At 37.8% G+C, this 25,785-nt stretch overlaps 2 protein-coding genes and 1 non-coding gene across 4 annotated transcripts in view; 2 read left to right on the top strand and 1 right to left on the bottom strand.

Moving 5' to 3' along the window:
- MBD2 (methyl-CpG binding domain protein 2) overlaps positions 1-6,498 on the bottom strand; it is a 91,523-nt gene extending 85,025 nt beyond the window's left edge. The window contains exon 1 of the mRNA XM_024756809.1: positions 6,421-6,498. Coding sequence (XP_024612577.1) covers positions 6,421-6,498 — 78 coding nt within the window. The remainder of the gene's footprint in view (positions 1-6,420) is intronic.
- Positions 6,499-8,169: 1,671 nt separating this feature from the next.
- Positions 8,170-8,304, top strand: LOC112407504 (small nucleolar RNA SNORA1). The gene has a single exon (XR_003004761.1). It is a non-coding gene; the product is annotated as a small nucleolar RNA SNORA1 (small nucleolar RNA).
- A 10,421-nt stretch (positions 8,305-18,725) lies between these two features.
- The window catches only part of POLI (DNA polymerase iota), a 36,080-nt gene continuing 29,020 nt past the window's right edge, over positions 18,726-25,785 (top strand). Inside the window, exons 1-3 of one of the 2 annotated variants that reach the window (XM_024756781.1) lie at positions 18,726-18,864; positions 20,289-20,411; positions 22,395-22,559. In XM_024756781.1, the coding sequence (XP_024612549.1) occupies positions 18,786-18,864; positions 20,289-20,411; positions 22,395-22,559 (367 nt within the window). In that variant the 5' untranslated portion in view covers positions 18,726-18,785. The remainder of the gene's footprint in view (positions 18,865-20,288; positions 20,412-22,394; positions 22,560-25,785) is intronic. The other variant, XM_024756779.1, reaches the window with a different exon arrangement.

The following is a 25,785-nucleotide window of genomic DNA, read 5'->3' on the forward strand; positions in this document are numbered from 1 at the left end:
CCATTCTGTTCCCTTCGTGGAAGTATGGCCCAGTTCAGAGGTTCATGGCCAGCTCTGTTTTTTGCCCCACCCGCTCTGACATGCCTTCAAAACCAGACTCCCTCTTCTCTCCCCTAGTACTTGAATATTGAGATACCTTGTAAAAAGTCTGGGTGTTACCCAAGCATTTGCTGAGACTTGCAAAAAACAAAGGAAAGCATAAGAAAAGAAAACAACAGTAAATTTTAAGGTAGAGAGGGGTGATTCGAAAACATTAAATAGTTATAATCTGATAACATGCTGTTAACTTGTATATCTACCTCAGCAATTTTTCCTGAATAATGGATAAAGGCAACTCAGGAAAAGGGTGACTTACTGGAGGAAATATTTAATGCCAACAAATCTGGTTTCTTTCTAAAGCAGATGCCTTCTGCTTTTATTTACTGAGTTAAAAACACGTATCATATTTTTATGATGTGCATTTTTCTCCTCACACTGTATATTTTTTGTGTTTAGGATCATAACCACAGTGGTTTTGCCAACCACAGTACTCTTTAGGAATTTAACCTCCATAATTGATAAAGGATTGCCATATTGCTTTTATATTGGGGGAGGGGAGGGAGTTATTAAGTTAAAAAAAGAAGACTTAAATGACCTGGTTGAAAATCATGGGCTTTCAAATTCTATTATTTATTGAAATTTCCCTCTAGATCTCAAAAAACAGATCAATAACAACCTACAACTGACGTTATCCTCAGGTTTCAACTTCCACGATTAGTAAGTCAGAGGCACAATCTGGATGACGCTATTTGAGAACTCAGTGATTTTCAATCTTATTATAAATGTGCTATCTGTAAAAATATGTGTAAAATCTTGGGTCTTAGCATTCAAACCTTCGCTGAGAACGGTAGAATAACTCTGATGTGTGAGATTTTAGAAGCCCAAGCCCTGACAGAAACTTTGGAGGCCTTTTTCAGCTCTAACATCCTAAGATAATTGCTCTGAACTTTGCAGACTGCAGCCTTTTCTCTTGAAACCTAGGAATAACTCTTCATATATTTCACTGGAATAAAAACTTTGATTTAAATAGGGTACACAGTGAAGACTTTTGCTATCAAAACAGTTCAAAAATCTTCCTAGATTTGTGAGCTTCAAACTTTGTCTCCCTTTATACCTTATTAAAAATTCTATCAGTGGGATTCTGTTTGAACAGACACAGAATGGATTCAACCCAATGTCCAGGAGTATATTCTTCCAACACTCAGCAGTATCAACAAACAAATCTGTCGCCTGTTTTGTCTAAAAAGTATGCTAGTAGCCTCTTCAATGAGTGTGTCTCAATTTTTAGAACAATATTGAATTGAGCTTTAGGCAGAATATGCCACTGTTAACCTGTTATACTGTGTTTGCATGCTTGTAATAAAATCAGTTGACAAATGAGGATTATTGACAGCTCATATTGGACATTTATTGACCTTGAACTGAGGGCTAATCTGTTCACGCTTTACATAGATCCTATATGTTGATGCTTTTACAAAGCCTGAACCTCAGTGAGCAAGAATGATTTCTTAACAGATACTTCAAATAATGCCAGATAAAATTCTGTCACCTACCAAAATTCAAAAAGAGTCATGTACCACAATGTTCATTGCAGCTCTATTTACAATAGCCCAGAGATGGAAACAACCTAAGTGCCCATCATTGGATGAATGGATAAAGAAGATGTGGTGCATATATACAATGGAATATTACTCAGCCATAAAAAGAAATGAAATTGAGCTATTTGTAATGAGGTGGATAGACCTAGAGTCTGTCATACAGAGTGAAGTAAGTCAGAAAGAGAAAGACAAATACCGTATGCTAACACATATATATGGAATTTAAGAAAAAAAAACGTCATGAAGAACCTAGGGGTAAGACAGGAATAAAGACACAGACCTACTGGAGAACAGACTTGAGGATATGGGGAGGGGGAAGGGTGAGCTGTGACAGGGCGAGAGAGAGGCATGGACATATATACACTAACAAACGTAAGGTAGATAGCTGGGGGGAAGCAGCCGCATGGCACAGGGATATCGGCTCGGTGCTTTGTGACTACCTGGAGGGGTGGGATAGGGATTGTGGGAGGGAGGGAGACGCAAGAGGGAAGAGATATGGGAACATATGTATATGTATAACTGATTCACTTTGTTATAAAGCAGAAACTAGCACACCATTGTAAAGCAATTATACCCCAATAAAGATGTTAAAAAAGAATTCTGTCACCTATAACCCTTGTGCATTTTCTTTAAATTGTCTCCCTCTTTCTAAACTTGTATTTTTTTCAATATTCTGCACAATTAGCGCTTTACAATTTTTTAGCACTTGGGATGGTGTTCTTTACAACCTCAAAGCATAAGCTTGAGCAACCTGAGAGGTAGACTCTGTCTAGGAAGATAGTTCGCTGAGATTAAAAACCACTGGTTTAGGAATTAAGAAGCCTGGCTCTGCCAAACAGCTCAATGACTGTGAACAAGTTATTTAATCTTTCTGATCGTTCATTTCCTCGTCTGTAAAATGACCCAGTCATTTTAGTCTCTATGATCCTTTCCAATTCAGAATATTTGAATATATACTGTTTTTAAATACCCTGGCATTTCTCATATAGCCCTTTCACATACATATCATTTCATCCTCAAAAGAATCATTAAATTTGATAAGGCTGGTCTTTGCAGAACAGATAGAGAAGGTGGGTAACATTTTAACTGTGATAACGAAGATTGTGGGAAATTAGGTGATTGGCAAAGATTACCTATCTGATAAATGGCAGAACTGGAACAAGAACTCTGGTCTTTTGACTCCAGCAAATGCCTGTGTAGGCCACCAAAAGATGCAAGAGAAAGCATGACTGTTTGGAATCATTAATTGTGTGCATGAATTTCTTCTCCTGGTGATACGCCCTTGAGCTACTTAAACCACACTAAACTCAAAGTAAGTAACAGAAATAAAAGTAACAAAATGAGCAGTGCTTTACTGTGATATGAATATGGAGTAATTATGAGGGATTGAAAGATAACAGCTGGGCTCTGGGTGGGTAAGTTTGAGGCTGCAATGTAGAGCAACGTTATGATTCAGTATGGCCACTCCTTACCAGAAATGTAGAGATAAGGTACAGGCGGTAGGGGAACAAAGTCATAAGGAAACACAAGGAACTGGGAAATTCTCACAGCTTAGCTAGGTAAAGTAGGAGAACACATAGACTAAAAATATTTGAAAAACAATGGCACACGAAAATCACAGTATGTATCATGCTGGAATGAACCAAGACTAGGAAAGGATGTAAACTTGTTTAGACTGCAATAAAAAAATGTTTGTGACTGCAAAATCATATGCCAAAATGTGATAGGATTTAGGAAATGCACACTGAAAAACTAAGCGGTAAAGAGAATGACGTATGGACCCTACTCCCAAATAGTTCAGAAAAAAAATGTATGGATGTAAATCGAACCAGAAAACTTTCTGCTTTCTGTTGCTCTCTGATACAATTTTTCCTGTGGGTGGAATAAAACTCCACCCAGTTCCATAAGGATATGGGAGATAGGCAAAGGTTATAGACAGAAGGTGTTAGCGATGTTTATGTCCTGGTACATGGCCCCATTCTTGAGAGGGATATGCTAAACTCCTGTCTTGCTCAAGGTTTCCCTGAAGATCAACTGAGCTAATGAAGGAGAAAGTACTTGGTAATGACAATGGAGTAATAAAAGTGAAAGCATTCCTGAACCGTGGCAATATAACTGTAATGTATACACAGTAGTTACTATTAAGCTAAAAGAAAACCAAGGTTAGCATTGGAAAAAAAATCATCAGATTGGTAGACTTGTTTTTCTGATACTATAAACGCATAATAGACAATTTAGTTGCCCTAATCCTGATAGACACAAATCCACTGCTCTTTTCTCTTCCCAATGACTCATGAAGTATATTAGTTTGCCAGGGTTGCTGTAACAAAGCATCACAAACTGGGTGGCTTACACAACAGAAATGTAATGTCTCACGTTCTTAAAGTTGGAAGCCCAAAATCAAAGTGTCAGCAGGGTTAGTTCCTTCTGTGAGGGAATGATCTGTTCTAGGCCTTTCTCCTTGACTTGTGGTTGCCTGTTTTCTCCTATGCCTCTTCACCTAGTATTTTTCTACAAGTGTCTGTGCCCAAATTCCCTCTTCTTGTAAGGACACCAGTCATATTGGGCTAAGGTCCACTCTAGTGGCCTCATTTTGACTTGATCACTTCTGTAAAAACCTACTCTCCAAATAAGGCCACATCTGAGGTACTGGGGGTTTAGACTTCAACATATGAATTTGGGGGCAAAACAATTCAACCCATAGCATGAAGAATGGTTTCTTTTGTGAATGTAGGTCCTTTTCTTAAAGACCAAATTCTTTGATGATCCAATGGGTTCAGTGAGAGATGGTTCTCCCTTCTTTACTTTCTTAGTTTCAAGGCATGTCTCATTTCCACTGCTGAATCTGTCTCATTGAAATGGGGAAGAAGAGATAGGCTTGCCCTCCACAATAGTGCAAAGAATTGGCAGTGAATTCAAAGACCTACCAGGTGGTATTCCAGGCATACCCAATGGGGTGTTCCAGTTTTTCAGTATACAAATCTTTCCCCAAGAATTTAGTAATAATAGGTGAGAACCCACCTTACTACTTTCTGCGAGAATGTACAAAAAATATTTTTATAATGAACACATCAGTGACAGAACACTTACAAAGACCAGATACCAATATGTTCTGTTGGAGAGCACACTTTTTTTTATTTTTTGCGGTACGCGGGCCTCTCACTGTTGTGGCCTCTCCCGTTGCGGAGCATAGGCTCCGGACGCACAGGCTCAGCGGCCATGGCTCACGGGCCCAGCCTCTTCACGGCATGTGGGATCTTCCCGGACCGGGGCACGAACCCGTGTCCCCTGCATTGGCAGGCGGACTCTCAACCACTGCGCCACCAGGGAAGCCCGGAGAGCACACTTTTTAAGACACATGAGGCATTGAAAAAGCCTTTTTTGTGTGTGTGGCCAGAATATCTATAAATCTGAGAATTATCCTATTCATTTATTTTTAACCATTAAACTAAATTTTTTTTCTGTTTTAATAAAAGCATTTCAGCTAGAATATTCATTGCAGCAGCCAGCCTTTTCCATTGTTCCCTGAGTGCACCCCCAAAGTTTAAAATATAGTCCTCATTTTCATTTGTCATGTACTAACACGTGCTCTACACCTTAACTGCAGGCAATTACTGAAAATGTCTTTGATGCAGTAAGACAAGCTGTACCTAATTCTCCTCTTCTGACTCTGCATAGTTCAAGGATAAACTCTGGAAGTAAAAGGGGAAAAAAAAGGAAACCCCCAATCCTTTTTATGAAACCTTCCCTCAGTTTTTATTCAAACAGTGACCAGTTGACTTCTCCTGCTACCAACAATTGCTAAATAGTGGTGAAAGCTGTGTAAGAAACTATCAGTGAAGCATACCTGAGAAGCTCTGAAATAATCCCTAAAGACTGGAAAATGTGCTGTAGGCTTTGTGTGCAGCAGTGTGTGAGAGTAGAGGCCTGAAACTGAAATCCTCAGTTACCTTTTGCAGTAGTCCGATGTCCAGCCCATGTACTTGTTTATTTTTGAATGCCTTTCCACTGTGTAGGAGCTGAAAGTGTACCTGTTGGGCTTAAACCAACAGTAAGCACTGGTGGTGACAATCACTGAACCCCAGCTGAGTTGAATTATTGGTACAACGAATATAATGAGAAGGAAAGAATCTAGCGTTTCCTGAACCCTTACTTGGTGATGAGGTCAGTGCTTGGCCAACTTTAATGCGTGTACGAATCACCCAGAGCATCTTCTTCGCAAACATATTCAGATTCAGCAGGTCTGGGGCAGGGCCTGAGATTCTGCATTTTTAACAAATTCTCAGTGACTACTAGCTTCTGGTCCCCAGACCACAGTTTGTGTAGCAAAAGCCTAGATCCTTCATATTTAATACAATAAATTTGAGAGATAGATATTATTATTTTTTTAAAAGCAGACATTGAAGGAGAGATTAGAAAATTCATAAATGAGGAAAACTGTAATTTGACTTATAGCAAAGTTCCTATTCTTTCCAGTACTCTAATAGCATCCAGTAAGAGCAACAAATGCTTTATTTTATTTTTAAAAGTTTGTGTCTCAAGTATGCCTGGTCACCTGTAACGTTTGTCTAAATTTCTGATCCTCAGGCCCCACCCCAATCTATTAAATTGAAGTTGCTAGATGGCGTGTCTAGGAAACGGTATTTTAAACTGGTACCTAGCTGATTCTTGTGATCAGGAAAGTTTAGGAAACAATGATTACCTAGGTGATACTGTAGTTTTGGAATTGAAATGAGGAACTTTGGTGTTCTAGCTTTATTCAAGAGTTTGAGCAGAACATTACCTGCTCAGAACCTTTAATGCATTTCAACTTCACTGAGAAGGGCTGCTGGGGCACCGGAATGAAACTTGTCGGCTTCATGACGTAAGGGATATGTTTAAACCTGTATCTTATAACAGGGTTGTAAAGTACAGTATCTAATTATGCCACTCTTAATTGTAAGGTGAAAACAACAACAGCCACAAAGTTTTCTTTCCCTCTTTATCAGGTAAATGATCTTTGCTACCAATCCAGTTACAATCGGTATTCTAGAATAGAAGCTCATTGGAATAATTTTTCCCGTGTCCAAGCTACATAATTAACTTTTTTAGTAGAAATCTCAATGCGATTAAAGTAAGGTTGGTTATTTATCTCTGCTTTGAAAAGTTTACTTTGCACCAAGGAGATTACCCATAAATTTTTCACTATAGTTCTGAACAGGAAATGAAGGGCCAAAGTAGACTTTTTAAAGTAAACATTGAGTTACTTCTTTTAGATCACTGATACTTTTTCTGGCTTTTAAAAAACACGCTTAATGTACTATATGTGGATCTTGGTATTTAGGATCTTGGTATAGTTAAGTTAATGTACTTAAATATAATTTATTAGCTTGATACATTCTGTTATTAATGGAACCTAATAACTTAATAACTAGAAGACCTTGAATTTCTTATATATTTCTATATTTTTAAGAAAATCTAATTATATATGACCAATTTTCAAATGAAATATCACATTTCCTTTTAAAATTAACAGGGTATTTCAAATATGTCAAAAGACTTGTATACCGAAATCTCACTATGACACAATTCACTAAGGGTGGAATTTGCTGCAGGGAAGTTCAACCAATATAAATATTAGTCATTTGGAGACGCTCAACTTGAATTTCAAACCTAGATTGGGCCAGTTAAGGAGTTTTTCTGAGCCTCCATTTCCTCATCTGTAAAATAGGGACATTTCCTTGCTGAGTTATGTATTAGACTAGAGGTAGACGAATGGTCAAGCATGTGGTAGGTGATTAATGAATGGTAATAATAAAACAGGGCATCATTGCTGAACTGCTGAAAGGACTTCTTTTTACTGATTATCACTTTTATAGTAATCTCAGAGAATGAATTCCATCATTACCTGTTTAGCAAAGTTCCTGCGTATGTACTTCCTCCATTGGATTACAATGAAGTCACATGATATCTACATTATACTTATTCAAATTCAATTACATGCACTTGACATGAAAGAGAAAACATGGAAAGAGGGGGATAATCCCCCAGTTTATAATTGTCTAGGCAATTCAGCCCAATATTCCACTCAATGAGCATAAATATTCTAGTGTAAATGTAAAATGAGAAATGTGAATCTTTCTCTCCATTGGTTTTGCTTCCATTGGTTCATGCCTCTCAAAGCGTGAACACTTCACTGTCCAAAGTATAACTCTAGGATCTTGACATATACATTTCTGTACAAAATATTCCTAAAGTGCAGGCCAACAACTGCATTTTATCTGCTGCTAACTGAAGAAAGAATGCTCTCTGTGTCAAAGCCGGAGGGAAAACTGGCTCTATTGGAACTATTGAGAAATACTGTGTCTCTCTTTGAAGTAACAACTTCCTGAGGAGTTTTCCAATGCAATGTTTAAAAATGTCTTATTTTGAAATAATTTTAGACACAGAAGTTACAAAAGTAGTTCAGAAAGTTATTGTCTATCCTTCAACCAGTTTCTCTGTGTTAACAACTTTCATCACCGTAGTCTAATTATCAAAAGCAGGAGATAAAAGCCTCATACTACTGAAAATGGACACTGTTGTTCATGGTGTCCATAAATTGTTAATGTGGCTACATTGAGAACACAGGTTTTGCTTCTATCACTGTAATTTTATTGCAGTGGTGACAATGAGACCTGCAACATTTTTTTTTTTTTTTTTGGCTAGGCTCATGAGTAAAAATTGGATATAACAAGGCTTTTCAGTACTAGAAAAGATGAAGGAATAAATAGCAACGTACTCTCGCTATATTTAACTTCCAGGGTCCTAAAGTAAATCGCTCGAGGAAATTGGATCCCAAAGATTACAGGTGGGGAATTTTGAAGTGTGCCCATATTCCACGGGAGATCAAAGAAGCCCAACTAAAAGAATTGTGGGCTGACTCACATGACAACTTCTTTTTTGAAAGGGCTATTTTATCTCGAAGATTATGAGTTTGGAGGAACTAAGGTGATTGGCAGTGGAAAGAATCAGAACATGTGAAATTCCTTAAAAACTTACTGACTTAATTTTGTCTATGTTACACATAATTTTAAAAAAGAACGCTTTACACTTTGTGCAGAAAAAAAAAATCGGGAGATAAACATGTGTACAAAAACTCTTAACCAAACTACAAAGCTTATTCGAATTTTGCCACATTTTCTCCAATGTCCCTTTTCTGTCCCAGAATCTGATCCAGGCTCCTACCTTTCATTTATTTGTTCCATTTTCTTAGTCTCCTCCAAACTGTGACGATTTCTCATTTTTCTTATCTTTCATGACTTTCCTCTGACTCCAGGAAGATAAAGAAAAGTAAATCAAGTCATTTTTAAGAATGTCTGAAGTAGGTATCGATTTCTTAGCTAAAAGATCCTGTGTAAATCCCAAACCAGGATATTTTCTACAGAGGAGTATTTATCAGTTTGTCATTACACAAGTGAATGTACCAGGTGCCATTTACTGGAATGAATATAACAACCTGAGTGACAACAAAAGTAACAAACTGTTCTTGCTTTTGGATACTATTTTAGAGTCAGAGCCATTTCAGGCACTGGTGAAAGAATCTGTTAATGGTTCTCCATTTCTAACTCCTCAGATGGATTGGACATTCAGCAATCTTGACTTTAGGTGCTTGATTTCTCAATGATCTTTCTGGGGCTTCCCTGCTGGTGCAGTGGATAAGAATCCGCCTGCCAATGCAGGGGACATGGGTTCGAGCCCTGATCTGGGAAGATCCCACATGCTGCGGAGCAACTAAGCCCGCGAGCCACAACTACCAAGCCCGTGCGCGCGCCTAGAGGCCGTTTTCTGCAACAAGAGAAGCCCCCACAATGAAAAGCCTGTGCACCGCAACGAAGAGTAGCCCCCGCTGGCTGCAGCTAGAGAAAGACCGCGCGCAGCAACAAAGACCCAATGCAGCCAAAAATAAATTAAAATAAAATAAATAAATTTATTTAAAAAATAATCTTTCTGACTTTATTTAAAAGAAAAATGAGGTAAAATGTATAGATAAGTAAGAATCACCTCATGCAGAAACTTTCTAAGCAGTGATCATTTTAACAGCAGTAATTATCTGTTTGGTGCTAGTATATGCAAAAATATCCTTCAATTATAAACATTAAATGGGCATGAGAGCATCTTTTAGGGAATTTAAAGTATGGTAACAGAAATGGAAAATAATGGTTGAGACCTCAGAGGTTTAAAAGTTTTGTAAACAGAATTCAAAGATTAGTAGTCATCGATCTATATATATATTAACTAATAAAAAGATTTTTCATTGCACTTTTAGATATCAGTAGCAACATATAAGACTTTTTTCCTCAATCTTAGTGAGGTATAATTGCAAATAAAAGCTGTATATATTTAGGTTGTAAAACGTGATAATTTAATAAACACACACATAAAATGATTACCACAATAAAGTTAATTAACACATCTATCACCTCACAGAGGTGTGTGTGTGTGTGTGTGTGTGTGTGTGTGTGTGTGTGATGAGTCTGGAGGACTTTCTGTTTTCAGTTTTTTGTTCTTTTAGTCTAAGATTTGAAAAAATATTGTGGTTTGTTTAGAGCCTGATTTGTGATTACCTATTTTTTTAAGTAAACTTTTAATTTTAGAGTACATTTTGTTTACAGAAACATTGCAAAGATAATCAAGAGCGTTCTTACATAACCCTCGCCAATTTCTGCTGTTGTTAACATCTAACACTACCATGGTACTTTGGTTAAAACTAAGAAACCAGCATAGACACTTGTCTTAAACTTGTGACTTTATTTAGATTTCCCCAGTTTTCCCATTAATATCCTCTTTCTGTTCTGGAATCCAATCCAGGGGGCCACATTGCATTTAGTGGTCACGTTTTCTTAGTCTTTGCCAACCGGTGACACTTCCTTTTATCTTGTCTTTAGTGATCTTGCCACTTCTGATAGAAACTGGTTAACTGTTCTGTAAAACACCCTCAGTTTGGGTTTGTCTGAGGTTTCCTTATGATTACATTGAGGTGATACATTTTTTGGCAAGAATTCCACAGAAGTGATGCTGTGCCTTTCTGAGCGCATCCTATCAGGGATGTATGATATCCACATGTTAGTTTGGTTAAGTAGTGACTGCCAGGTGTCTCCACTGTAAGTTTACTATCCCTCCCTTTCCATCTTCTATTCTTTGGAAGCAAATCACTGTCTAGCCCACCTGCAAGAGGGACAAGAATAAGCTCCACCTCCTGGAGGGGGGCTTATCTCCATATGTTATTTGGAATTCTTCTACAAGGAAGATTTGTCTACACAGGACTTCTAAAATCTAACATTACTAAATTATCCAATTGATGTTGAAATAACACTATTCATTTATTGCACACGTTTTGGGTAGATACCAATAAAGTACAAGGCATGCTAGGCCCCTAACCTAATATATCCTAGTAGGAGAGAGAGATTAAAAACAAGTAAACAGCAAATGAAAAAATTACACATCGGGATAAGTGTTACACATGATACTCAGTGTGTCACGAGACAATGTGGTAATTCTGAGGTAGGTCACCTGAGAGAGTGCGGTTTGGAAAAGTCAGAGGTGTTGACATTTGAATTGAGAACTGGAGAAAGAGAACAAGCCCATTCTACAAACCTTTCAAATGATAGAATGGTCTGGAGGCAGGAAATTGTCCTATGACGTTTCATTTCACGTGTCAACTTGACTGGGCCACAGGGTGCCTGGGTATTCTGAGTGTGCCTTTGAGGATGTGTCTGCGTGAGATTTACGTTCCAATGGGTAGACTGAGCAAAGCAGATGTGGATGAGCCTTATCCAATCTGTTGAAGGCCTGAACAGAAGCAAAAGGCTGAATGAGGGAGAATTTGCTCTCTCTGCCTGACTGTGTTAGAGCTGGGATATCGGTCTTCTCTTGTTTTCAGAAAAGGACTTGAAGTGGAATTTACACCATTGGCTCTCCCCGTTCTTGGGCCTTGGGGCTTAGACTGGAGCCATATCATCAGTTCTCCTGGGTCTCCAGCTTGCTGACTTCAGACTAACATATGTCCCCAGAGCAGAAAGGGGGCTGGGGTGGCCCAAGTACAAGAGAAAAACATAAACTGCTATGAGAAGAAGCAGGGACAGGGAGGAAGAATGATAAACTTCTATGAAGCCTGCCCCAGTGCCGTCTTGAGGACCATGTGAGAAAGGGGTTTGAATTTTGCTCTAAAGGTTGTGGGAAGCCTTTCAAAGATTTCATTCTAGGGCCCACAAATGGTAAAGGGCAGACGCTCTGAGGCCAGCGCTGTAGGCTGAGCTGGAGATGTCTGTGTGTGGCCTGTGCTGTGTCAGCCTGGATGCAGAGAATTGAAGGGGTTCCAGAGAATGTTTGGAGGCAGAAATGACAGGTCCCCTGTATCATGGTGCTCTCTCAAGCGGTTTTTATTAATTTTAAAAAGATAAAGATAACATTCTTACAGAATTTTAGGAGGTTAGATTTGTCCTAGGGAAGGGTGGGATCAAATTCCTGAGGAAGAGCACAGAGATATACGTACAAGGATGTTCACTGCAGCAAAAAATCAGAAAGAAGTGTCCATGAATGTGGAATTGGTAAAACAGAACATCCGTTAAAAAAGAACACAGTAGATTTTTGTGCATGGAAAAGAAATGATGTTCGAGAGATACTAAGTGAAAAAGCATGGTAGAGAAGCATCTGCATAATACGATCCCACTGATGTTAATTAGAAGTGATTATCACTATGTCTACTCTATATTAAATATTATAAGAAAAAGTCTGATGAAGTGTATCAATATATGTTAACAGCGGTTAACTCTGTTGACAGTGGTCATGTCACGGTGCAGTGGAGATTATGAGGGATTTTTACATTATACCTTATACCTTTCTGTCTTACTAGAATATCTTAAAAAATGGATGAGAAAAAAATTTTTTTTTATTTAGACGTGGAATTTTCCTTCCTTTCCATATAACTTATCTAATTAAAATATTCATCTTGGTAGTTACCACAAAAAAGTAACATAGAAAATTGTATTTACATTTTGGGACCAAAATACAAATGAAGAGCAAGGTAATACCTTGCTTCTTTCCCTCCCACTTCCCGGAACGAAAGAAAAAGCCCCAAAGAAACTGCTCATTACATCAAGGATCACAAAGGGTTAATTTGTAATCTGGTGATTTGTATGTAGTGTAGCACGGGAAAAAAAAAAAATTGCACAAGTTTTCACAAATGAGACCGAAGGTTCAACATCATCCTGTGTATGCTCTGCATCCATTTCAATAACCCAGGAGAGGCGGCTGTTTAGAAACTCAGTTTTTCTTCTTCCCTCTTCTCACCAAGTCACATCCCTGATGCAGACACTCTTGGAGGGGAAAGGGGAAAATAATTTTTTTAAACCAGAGACACAAGCAGTACTTTTAGGATTAATAGGTACTTTAATGAAGTCTTTGAATCAGCTTTAAGAAATAAGTCCTATAAATATAATTTTCCTTTATAAAGATTATGGATTATACACAAACCAGGAAAATGGAGAATATTATTAATTAAGTTGAAATTATTAATATTTCCAAAATGGTGTTGAAAACATATTTATTCATTTCCTTCAAGTAACATCAAAAACAAATAAGTGTACAAAGATTTTCCTATGTCATTTATTTAGGCAATGGTTTTTGTGGTTTAGTAAAGAAAGAGAAACAAGTTTATTTGTGAAATAAAACTAAAGCTTTCTTTTTAAGTTGTGCTTTATGAAAAGACTATTAATGCTTGGTTATCTCTGAGCACCAGATTATGGATTATTATGGATGATACCATTTTCTTTTTACCTCCTTTCTATATTTTCCAAATTCTCCATAATAATCACAAATCACTTTTGCAATTAAAAAAAGTTTCATTAAAGTTAGGTGTCTATAAATGTAACAGTGTATCTGATCAATGTCAATCTGCTTGCACTTTCTATATGGCATCAAGTAGTTCTCTTTTTCTCAAAGACGGAAGTTTGCAGACCTTATTTACAAACTGGGACCAAATGACTTTTATCGTGATCACGTTGGTCCTTACCTCTCTCTCTATCCAAAATGACAAGGCAATATCTATTGAGCACACCCTGACAAGCAACTTTTTAAAGGTCATTACTAAAATGACTATGCAGGCCTTTCATCGAATTCTACAGAACCACAAAGAAAGGTCAAAGCAAAGAGAAGCTGACTGTTAGAAAAACTCCAGCCTCTTACACCTTCTCTTAGCCACAGTCACATGGTATGCAGCAAATATTTTTAGGTTACACTGAGAAAGCTTGAAACTGCTGCTTTGGTGTGCAATGTGCAAAAAAAAAAAAGAGAGAGAGAAGAGGGTTTTTTCGTGACAATTGAAAATTTTATGCAAAGGGTGTGAGATCCTTGGATGAGCGTTATTTAGTAAATACTGCACGACATGCACATTGTACAACTGCGTAAAATAATTCTACTTTGCTTTCAACCACCTGAAGCCTTTCTGTGCTTTCTGGTTTCAGCTTCTAAGCCGTGTAAATTATTTCTGACTCGTTAGCCTTTCACCCTGGGGGCAACTCACAAGCTTCATAAAAGTGTGAATATTTTTCTGAAATCTCTTTTCCAGCCAATGAATTCATTTGCATTTTAGCCTCAGAATGTAAATCCCCATGGTGAAAAGCAACTAAATAATACTTGTCTCCCTCTCTTATATCTTCCCTTCTCTAAAACTGTCCTATTCATAATTAAAAGCACATAACCAAAGACCAATTCTACTTTATTAGTTTACAGCTGGGGACCATAAGCTGAGGAGGGAGTTGGCAGCAGCAGGATGATACAAACACTACTAGGCCAGAGTTCCCCAAGCTTGGCCCAACTGACACTTTAGACTGATAATTCTTTATTGTAAAGGGCTGTCCTGTGTATTGTAGCATGTTCAACAATATCCCTGGCCTCTACCCAATAGATGCCAGTAATCAGAGCTGCAACTCCCCAGATGTGAACACCAAGAGTGCCTCCAAAATATTGCCAAATACCTTCTAGGGGACAAAATCGTTGTCCGCAATTGAGAACCACTGTACTAGATCAAAGACTACAGAAAGACTACAACAGGCCCTCTGTTCTCACCAATACAAATTGTTCCTTTGACCCCACGGCCAACCTCTATTTACCTAGCCACCACCAACATAAAATACAGATACTCATAAACGCCCTCACACTCTTCATCTCAAAGCCCTTGAAGAACACCATCTAGAGTTCTCCTGCTGAATAATATGTGGCCAATTTGTCTAGGAGGAGATAAGCAGACGCTGGTAACTTTCCCAGCCTTCCCTGACATGGCCGGTCACGCTTGTCACTTTTTTTTTTTTTTGGCTGGGTTGGGTCTTCGTTGCTGAGGGCGGGCTTTCTCTAGTTGTGGTGAGCAGGGACTACTCTGAGCTGCGGTGCGCGGGCTTCTCATCGCGGTGGCTTCTCTTGTTGGGGAGCACAGGCCCTAGGCACGCAGGCTTTGGTAGTTGTGGCACACAGGCTCAGTAGTTGTGGCTCGTGGGCTCTAGAATGCAGGCTCAGTAGTTGTGGCACACGGGCTTAGTTGCTCCGTGGCATGTGGGATCTTCCCAGACCAGGGCTCGAACCCATGTCCCCTGCATTGGCAGGCGGATTCTTAACCACTTAACCAGGGAAGTCCTGTTTGTCACTTTTCAGGTATGTAAGCTCATAATGTCTTGACTTCTGAAGCTCATGAATGCCCCCAGTTTCTTTATCCATTACCTACACTGCAAACCCATGCTCCCCCATCAATATTGTTTCAACCTAATTTCCTTTAATTAAATGTTTATTCTGCCTTGCAATTGTTCTTCTCATTTGGCACTTAAGTACGCAGTTATGATCCAGGCTCAAAATATTTATTTCCTGAAATTATCCTAGATTTAGAGCCAATTAATTAAAACTGAGGGATGGGATTTACAGATTAAAAAAATAAACACTTTCCCTAATTCATCCCACTACAAAGCAACACATATTAGCTCAAATAAATTTTATTTTTATGCCTCCGAATATATCCAAGTTGTCGTGATTTTTTTTTAATGAGGCAGATGATTCAAAATTCTTTTACTGATAATGAATTGATATGAAACTGAATTTGAATTTACTTAGTTGCAACTTCACTTCTCACTTTAAACAACTCTTTCTCAGTGATTGTCAGTACATAAAAAGCCCCTTTGCTTATAAACAATGCAGCTCTAATACATAACAGGGCCTTGCTTATTCTTGATGCCACGCTTCTGCACATACATGAATAACACTAAAAATATATTTACGCACTTAGTGGAAACAGCCATACAAGAGTAACTGTAGGATTCCCTTTATATGAAATTCTAGATAATGCAAACTACAACGGCTACCTGAAGATGGCAAGTTGGGTAGGGTTGGAAGAGAGAGAATACAAACGGGGCAAGGAAGCACCAAGGAAAATGGGCAGAGGGAGTGGTTTCCTCTGTGGAAGAAACATTCTTTTTTTTTTTAAACATCTTTATTGGAGTATAATTGCTTTTAATTGCTGTATAAGAAAGTGAATCAGCTATATGTGTACTTATATCCCCACATCCCCTCCCTCTTGCGTCTCCCTCCCGCCCTCCCTATCCCACCCCTCTAGGTGGTCACAAAGCACCGAGCTGATCTCCCTGTGCTATGTGGCTGCTTCCTACTAACTATCTATTTCACATTTGGTAGTGTATATATGTCAATGCCACTCTCTCACTTCCTCCCAGCTTACCCTTCCCCCTCCCCGTGTCCTTAAGTCCATTCTCTATGTCTCTGTCTTTATTCCTGTCTCGCCCCTAGGGTCTTCAGAACCTTTTTTTTTTTTTTAGATTCCATATATATATGTGTTAGCATAGGGTATTTGTTTTTCTTTCTGACTTACTTCACTCTGTATGATAGATTCTAGGTGCATCCACCTCACTACAAATAATTTAATTTTGTTTCTTTTTATGGCTGAGTAATGTTCCATTATATATACGTGCCACATCTTCTTTATCCATTCATCTGTTGATGGACACTTAGGTTGTTTCCATGTCCTGGCTATTGTAAATAGTGCTGCAATGAACATTGTGGTACATGACTCTTTTTGAGTTACGGTTTTCTCAGGGTATATGCCCAGTAGTTGGATTGCTGGGTCGTCTGGTAGTTCTATTTTTAGTTTTTTAGGGAACCTCCATATTGTTCTCCATAGTGGCTGTATCAATTTACATTCCCACCAACAGTGTAGGAGGGTTCCCTTTTCTTGTGGAAGAAACATTCTTAATGAATTCTTCTCTATGGAAAACTCTGGAAAGTAGATTTACCATTACTAGATTCATAATCTTGAGTAAGCGTCTTAGTCTCTGCTGGCCTGTTTCATCTTTGGTAAAATAAGAATGATGATACCTACCCTCTAAGGCATATTGAATGACATAATCTGTTTTAAGCTCTTAGGGCTGTGCCTGACATACAGGTGTTTTGTAAGTGTTCTTTTCTATGCCACTTCCCTCCTCTGTTCCCAGCACTGGCTAATAATTTGTGAGGTCCAGTGCAACATGGAAATGAGGGCTCCCTTGTTCAAAAATTATTAAGAATTTCAAGACAGCAACAGGAGAACATTAAATCAAGTGAGGGGCCCTTCTAAGTGCAGAGCTACAAAGCCAGCCTGGCTTGCTCCCCTATGGTTGCAAGGTTCCATTTGTCTATTCTTCTACTAAATTTAAAGTCACTCTTCATTTTGACAATTGACAGGGAAATAAATTCAATTAAAGAGGGCTTATGTGTGTTGTTTTTCAATGCTGGTTCACTTTTAGTCAAGCTGTTGAGTGTTAGTGACCCTAGGGCTCTTATAAAGGAACTGTTTTAATCTGCCATGGTATTTCCCTGGTTTGTATCATTCTCAACATGGAGGAATTGAAACAAAATACCTTAGTTGTCTACAAGTAATTGGACCCTTGATGATAGCCAAAGAGGCACTTAATTCAAAAGTACTTTATCTAGACTTAGCAAATAGCAATCGCAAAGAACGCAGGATAGCTTTAAATTGGTGTCTTAGATCCCATACTGGAGAGTTTGAAGGAACTGGTCCAGATGTCTAAGAGTAAAATACCCAGAGAGGAAGACCTGGTCTCCAAACCACTGAGCCCCAGCTCTGCCTGTTATTCCTTCTTTATGGATGCATCAGCATGTCCTTTAATGGGTTTCTCAAAGTTTTCACAACCTATTTATGAAAGAATCCTGTAAAAAAAATCAAAATAATTGTGTGAATATATATATATATATATATATATATATTCATTCACACACACGTGCACAGAAATTTCCAAATTTTCTGTTGGAAGAAACACACACAGGCACAAAAGGCATCTTAACAGAAAGCAAAGAGAATGAACATTTATTGAGCACCTTCTAAGCTTCCATGTCCCAGGTGTTTTATATTCATTGGAATATTAAAGCGTATGTTAGTTTTCATTCGTTCATTTAATCCCAATACACTCAAGACCTTTTTTTTTTTTTTTTTTTAAACAGTGGAGAAGCAGGTGCTCAGAGCAGTTATTTAACCTGCCCAAAGTCACAGTTAGCAAGTTGGAGGGTCTGGATTGTATCAAAATCCTATTCAGTTTAAATGATTAAAAATTCAGGGGTCCAATCTGTCACAGTATCTTTGAATCAAACACCAAACAAACAAAATGCAAACTTTACCATACTTGCTAATCATATTAGTTTACATGGTCGCCTTGCTGTCACCATAATTTCCATCCTTTCCCCCAACTCCATCAGCATAAATCATTCAGCGTCTAAGGGTTAGCAACTCTGCTAACAGTTATCAGGAGAACAGGCTGGCTTCTAAGTAAAGATAAACAGTTAAAATTTGTGGTGTGGGACTCACTCCGAAGACCTTAAGAAAAAAATGAGCTGTTTGGTAAGGCAATCTCTCATTCACTGCTGGGCGGGAGGGAACCCCCGCACGCTGGTCTGGAGGATTCCCAGCCGGCGAGTCCTTCGGAGGAGCCCGCGCAGGCGCCAGCCCGGAGCGGCTTCCCTGGAGACCGGGCGGAAGCGGTCGGAAGCCGCCCTGCGGTTGGCCGCTGGGGCGGGACGCAGAAGCAGGGGGTGGAGCCTGAGGAAGAAGGCGACCACGACGAGGAAGAGGACGCGGCTCTGGGCATGGAGCGGGCCGAGGCGTGGGCAGCCGGCAGCTCGCCGGGTGCGCTGGAGCCTGAGGAGCCCGGCGGCCTCCCTTGGTGTAAATGAGCAGCGCGGGGCGGGAGGACTCCCGGGACAGTGGCGGCGGCTGTTGGGCTGCGACCGTCCCGCCCGGCTCGGGTCCTTTCGTCTTCCGGGCTCCGCTGAGAGAGCTGCCCTTCGCTGCCCGGTGTTTTGAGGCCAAGATCCCGAGAGGGATTTTTTGACCAGTAGGAGTAGGGTGGGCGCGTCAGTTGGTTAATCGAGGTTGCATTTGTAATCCCTGAAACAGCCCAGTGAAAGCGGAAGAGTCCCCGGCCGCCTAAAGGTTGCAGTAGCGGGGGAACTTGTCGACCGTTTGGCAAAGGTTGGGTCCCCGGCTCAGCGCAGACGGGAAGGGACGGCGCAGCTCGGAACCGGGGACGAGGCACGTCTGCAGTGGCCGCCTCTCCGGTGACCCATTTCCAGCCTCTGGACCCTACTTTGCAGCGCGCCAATCCCCGGGCCTGGGGCCAAGGCTCTCCTTCCCTGCCTCCTAGACCCCCGCCCCCTTTTTTAAAAACTTAAATTTTGTAATAATTTTAGATTTACAGAGAGATGCACAGATAGCTTTTCCTAACTTTAATATCTTACATCACCGTGACACATTTGTCAAAACTAAGAAAGTAACAGTGGCATACTATTAATGAAAGGACAAGCTTTATTCAGATTTTACCAGTTTTTTTCCACTTAATTTTTTTCTGTTCCGGGCTCCAAACCAGAAAACCACATTGCATTTAGCCTGCCTTGTTTTTAACTGGTGTTAAGAGCTGGAATCTCCTCTGTCTTATCCCTCTGCCCCTTCCCTCAAGACCTGAACCACTTTTAAAATCCAGGAAATATTTACTCTGTCTTGCAATTTAGCAAGTATTCATTGGTAGTCTATTATATGCCGGGCTCTGTTTTAGGTATTGGGTATTCAGCATTGAACCAGCTAATCTTGATCTCATATGGGAGCTAGATGTAGTCCATCGGGACCCATAGGTTCTGTCTTGTGCTGCTTTGTATTTCAGATTATTTTTTTAATTTAAGGACATGCCACTTAGAATACTTTATAAGTTGGTTGAAAGATCAGTGTTTAAACTTTTCTGCCCCTTGCAACTTTCTCTAAATTTTCCCATAAACTTCCAAGTCCTAGGATTACCTCTTGCAATCTTCCATTATGGATAAATTTTTTTCCTTAAATGTATTACTATCCTGAGAAAAACATAGTATACAAAGAAATAGTAAGTAAACAGGACTGAAGACTCTACTGTGGGTGGAGTTTCTCTCATGTCTTTGTTATTTTTAGATGCTTTGACACATGTGATAAATCCAGGAAAAAAACTTTAAAAATCACTCTGCATTCTTCTTTCTCAGTTGCCGTGTTTTAAGGGGCTGGCAGTTGCTCAGAGGCGATAAGTTGCCTGAATGTATTTTTATGTTTCTTTGCATATTGTGCCACAGTCCATGATCAAGTGGTGCCAGCAGGAAGTTCTTCATCTAGAGTCATAGTACACGTGGATCTGGATTGCTTTTACGCACAAGTAGAAATGATCTCACATCCAGAACTAAAGGGCAAACCTTTAGGTAATTCTGGAGTTTGATACTATTTTCTTTGTATAATAGGATTCGTTATTTATTATGTTTCTTATATTATGATTTATTAACCATATTAATAAATGTTGGAAGCAGTTCTGTGATGCTTTATAGGCAGTAATCTTTGCTTCACTACAGGTGTAAACTTTATAATCGTTTAATAAATGGTGAATATGATACAAGTAGTATAGTTAACCAAACGGATGAACAGAGAGACCATGATAAACTTTTAGTCTTTTTCTCAATGTTTGAAATTTTACAACCGTCTTATCTCAAGAACAATCTCTTTTATTAATTTTAATGGAAGTTGTCATCTATTCTCTCACTTTTGAAATTAACTCTTGAGTTGTGTAACATTCGACAAAATAGTTGGATTTTGAACAGAACCCAAAATGTTAAGGCATACAGTACAAATTTTCCATAAAATCATAAGTATCTTTAAAAGGCAAAGAGAAATTTTACATTGGGGATCTAATTACTATTATGTTGGCTTTTTAAAAAAAACTTTCTTTTTTTTATTATATCTTAAATTGGGAAAGTAATTTAAATTTCTAAAAATTTATTTTATGCATGTAGTAAGGATTTATCTTTTAGTAAAAGCATAAAGAGCAATTTTGGTTCACATGCCGCTTCCCTCTGGTGTCTATTTTGGTTTTGATAAGTCCCCAGTTCAACTCAGCCTAGTTGATTTACTAAGGAACAGAGGGATGACTGATGTCTAGTTTTTGGTATGCCAAGGTCAGTCTAGGATCTTTAAAATTAAGGCTGTCAAGGAGTTAGGATTAGGGGACCTCAATTTTCTTCTGAAGGCATTTCTAACTAGTAGCATGGTAACAAGATGTTCTGTAAGTAATGATTAGTAAAAAGATATTGTGTAATTAAGATGCAGGAATGAATGATTACCAGGAAGTGAGGGATATAATGCTGAAAGTTTCTAGGAGAAAGTAGCATAGTCTTCCATTTGTACTCAGCAAATATATGACTACTTAACTTGGGTTGGTGACATAATGGTGAGTCCATTAATCCTGCATTAAAAGACTACTTTTTTAGTTAAGGAAGTTACTAATCTGATTTTTACATAGATCACTGGTGAATCATAAATTATTACTTTTGACCCAGTGCTTCTATTTTTGGGCATAATCTGGTATATCAAAAATACACGAAATAATGTTTCTTTGCCTTGTTTATAGTATCAACACTTTAGAAACAAAATGTCTTACATTAGGGGAATGGACATAACCTTTTTTTCCCCATCTACATATTTGTGTTTTACATATTTTAGATGAACATTACTTTAATAGTGGTAAACAAGTAGTCAACTTGTGTAAAGAGAAAAGCAAATAATTTTAGCAATTTTAAGCTACCGGAAAACTAGAATTTTTAAACAGTCTGTAGATGATCATAACTTAATCATTTTGATAAGGAGGGGGCTCATAATGCCACCTCACTCTCTATAATCTTTTCTAAAGATTACTATGAAGAACAGTTCAATAATTAGAACACTGATTGGGGGAGATCCCTAGTAATTGCTGTAGATTGGCACTTGTAACAGAACATTGCTTTATATTCATTGGAAAGTTACTCAGAAGACAAGTTAGGTTTTCTAGCAGCAACATGTAGTTAATTGTACTCAGTTATTTTCATCTGCTTTATTTTTTGGTAAAACATGGCCTGGAGTTATATATAAAGTTATATAGAGTTAATTCTTTGGTTTTGTATTGTTTGAAAAAAATCCTCGAAGGATTTTATTTGTATCTTTTTGCAGAATTCATAGAATTGCTCGTTCGTGCTAATTTTTGTTAAATTGTACTTCATAGAGCTTTGATGAATGGAGGCTGTATTTTTTAACTGAGAGCTTTTTATTCTTATCAAAACAGATGGTATTACAACCATAATATGGAATAAGTAAATTATATTTTAATTTTTAATCCTGCTCATAAAATATTTTTCTCATAAAATATTTATTTCTTATAGGGGTTCAGCAGAAATATTTGGTGGTTACCTGCAACTATGAAGCTAGGGAACTTGGAGTTAAGAAACTTATGAATGTCAGAGATGCAAAAGAAAAGTGTCCACAGCTAGTATTAGTTAATGGAGAAGATTTGACTCGTTACAGAGAGATGTCATATAAGGTTACAGGTACGTTACAGGTACAGATTATGGGCAATATAATTTCAGTATTAATTTTTATATAGGATGCCTGTTAACTACATGAATCTTTTGATAAATGTAAAATGCATAAGTCAGTTTCCTTTTATTTTGGGGCTTTCCCATTAAAAAAAAATTTATATGAGAATGACTTAATATATTATGAGTAATGGTGACAAAAATGTATAGTTGGAAGGAATTTGAACTCTGTCACGCTGATGTTTACATAAATATGAGAAAATGTAAAAAAATTTTTAAGTGAGAAAATGGGAGACGATAAACCAAAAAGAACCAGGTATTTTTAATTATAAGTTTAAATGCCAAGTTTAAATAAACTATGAAGAAATATGCTGTACTCTAATGCACTAATGGGAGTTGAGAGAGGCTTCTGTAATGTTTGATTAACATAATTAAAAACCAATTTGTTAGGAAGTATTAGCAAAGATAAGGAGTATATTTTTTTCTTAGATTTTATGTATATATTAAATATTTCAGTGTAGATAAACTCCCCCTTACTAAGGTTTGGGTTTGAATCTTAGTGTTTTAGTAAATTACAGGAAAAATGAAACCATGTGTTGTACTGGCATATGGCAAATATATACAGTTTTAAAATGTATACGGATCAGCTTTTTATTTATCTTGTTTGCTATTGTTTTAGTAAATTCTTTTTTTTGTTTGTTTTTGTTTTGTGGTACGCGGGCCTCTCACTGTTGTGGCCTCTCCCGCTGCGGAGCACAGGCTCCGGATGCGCAGGCTCAGTGGCCATGGCTCACGGGCCCAGCCGCTCTGCGGCATGTGGGATCTTCCCGGACCGGGGCACGAACCCGTGTCCCCTGCATCGGCAGGCGGACTCTCAAGCACTGCGCCACCAGGGAAGGCCTGCTATTGTTTTTGTTTACTTGTTCTTTGGTTATTTGTAGCAGTTTTCAGATGAAAGCATTAAATATAATATCCAAGAGCTCTTAGGAATTAACAAGAAAAAGAAACTTAAGAAAAATGGACAAAGGATATGAATAGGCAATTAACAAAAAGAGCAAATTCAACAATGTGGAAAAAGAATGCTCAAATTCATTAGTACTAAAAATAAGAATGTGAGAAAAAGTAGAAACAAAGTATTACAGCCTTTTCAAGAAAGCAATCTAGAAACATGTTTTGAAATTAAAGATACCTATTATGTTCTTTAACCCAATAATACCACTGCTGGGGATTTATCTAATAGAACTAAAATAATGTATATGTACAAAAACGTTTCTTGTAGCATGGTTCATAATTGCTAAAAATATGGAATGAAAACAATTGCTCACCAGGGTGAGAATGGCTAAATAAACTAAGACTTCTCTATGATAGAATATTATATGGCTATTAAAAAGAATGAATTGTTGCTGTACTGTTTGACTCATAGAGATATGCCTTGTTGAGTGAGTAGAAGGCAAGATGCAAAAACCAGTATCAGGTTTTTCCATATGTGTAAAACAATGACCCAAACCCCTTCCGCCACATATGTGTATATGTCTGTGTGTGAATAGACAATGTGCACAATTATGTGTGTGTATCTGAATACTCAGAAGTTAATTTTTACTGTACATAGAAGAGGTGATATAATACAGACAGTGTGCATCTTGCCTTTGTTCTTGGTGATCTTTCATCTCATTCATATAGCTCTTCCTCATTCTTTTTAGTGCCTGCACAGTATTCTGTTGTATTTTGTCCCAAACTTATTTAACCATTCCTTTACTGATATGAAGACAGTATGTCCCACTTTATGCCCATTGTCCCTACGTAATTATTAATAGCACCTCCTTTTATTCAAAAGATATCTTGTAAATTATGTGGCTTCCCTGATAGTGAGGGATTATTTCTGTTACCAACTTTTTGCTCTTACAAATATATGCTTCAGTAGACATTTTCATACAGAAATTTTCACATTTCATGAAGATATCCTTAAAGTAAGTTCCTAAAGTTTAATTGCTAGATCAAAGATAATTTGCATTAGAAATGCTGCTATATGTTGCACTTGAGGTTGTCCCAACATATTGCTAGTATGTATGACAGTAGTAGATATTCATAAAGATTTTGCCTAGAGGCAGAAAAAATAGTAAATCATTGTTTTGATTTGCATTTCTCTGTAAGTGTGAGCATTTTTTCATGTATTTTTGGTCATTTATATATGTTTTCTGTGAATGGCCTTTTCACTTGGGCCCGTTTTTATTTAGATTGCTCCTCTCTTTTCTGATTGGTTTGTGTCATTGTTTGGGGAAGTTAAGGAAATTAGCCCTTTGATGGCCATGTGTTATAAATATATTTCCAATTTGTGTTTCATCTTTTTTACTTTTCCAGTTTGTGTTTTGTCTGACATTATGTTGTCAGGCTTATCAGACTTTCTCCTATGATTTCTGTGCCACTGCAACTCTTCACAGTGAAAGTATCTACTGGAAATTCAATGAGTAAATCTCAGTTTTTATGCTGATTCTTAACTTATAAAGTAGTATCTTGAAAGAATTAAAAATGCACTAATATAATAACAATAAATATTCTAAGTATGATTTATGCATCGATAAAATGTTATTTTGTTAATTTTTTTCATGGTATTTTCTGAGTTGAAATAGGAACATAGCCTAACAGTCCTATACTGAATTTATTTCAGACCTATTTATGATGTATAACCTTATTGTTTATTTCATATTTTTATTCTACAGTATTACATTTTTGTCTAGATAGTTTTTTCTCTAATTATAACTCCTCTCTTTGGCCTTGTGTAATCATATGTTTAATAAATGCCTCTTGTTTATGGAGTTGACAAGTTGACAGCAAAAAAGAGGTTAACTTCAGGAATGGATAAGTGATTTATTCCTATGACCTAGTAATAGAACCAATATAATCAATCAATATTCAGCGATCCACTAGCTTTGTGCATGATTCGGTACTTAATTTGCTTTTCTCCTTAGCACTTCACTTGTTCTTTGTTTTTTATATAGTATTGTTTTGATAAACTTTTATTTTCTACCTGTTACTGCTGGACATCACGTATATACTTTTGGGGAAGAAAAGCAGAAATTGATGAGGGAAATTCAAAAGAATCCTTTTATATGGTCAGACACATTGTCAGTTTTTCCTCAGAGTAGATATATGGTTTTCTCCAGGTAGGTTGAAAGTGATTTTTGGTGGTCACCAGATCACACTGTTGTCTTTATTAATTGTTTTCTCCTGCTGTTATCAG

This window comes from Neophocaena asiaeorientalis, unplaced genomic scaffold (genome assembly GCF_003031525.2).
Source record: "Neophocaena asiaeorientalis asiaeorientalis breed wild unplaced genomic scaffold, Neophocaena_asiaeorientalis_V1.1 scaffold133, whole genome shotgun sequence".
NCBI classification, from domain to species: domain Eukaryota; kingdom Metazoa; phylum Chordata; class Mammalia; order Artiodactyla; family Phocoenidae; genus Neophocaena; species Neophocaena asiaeorientalis.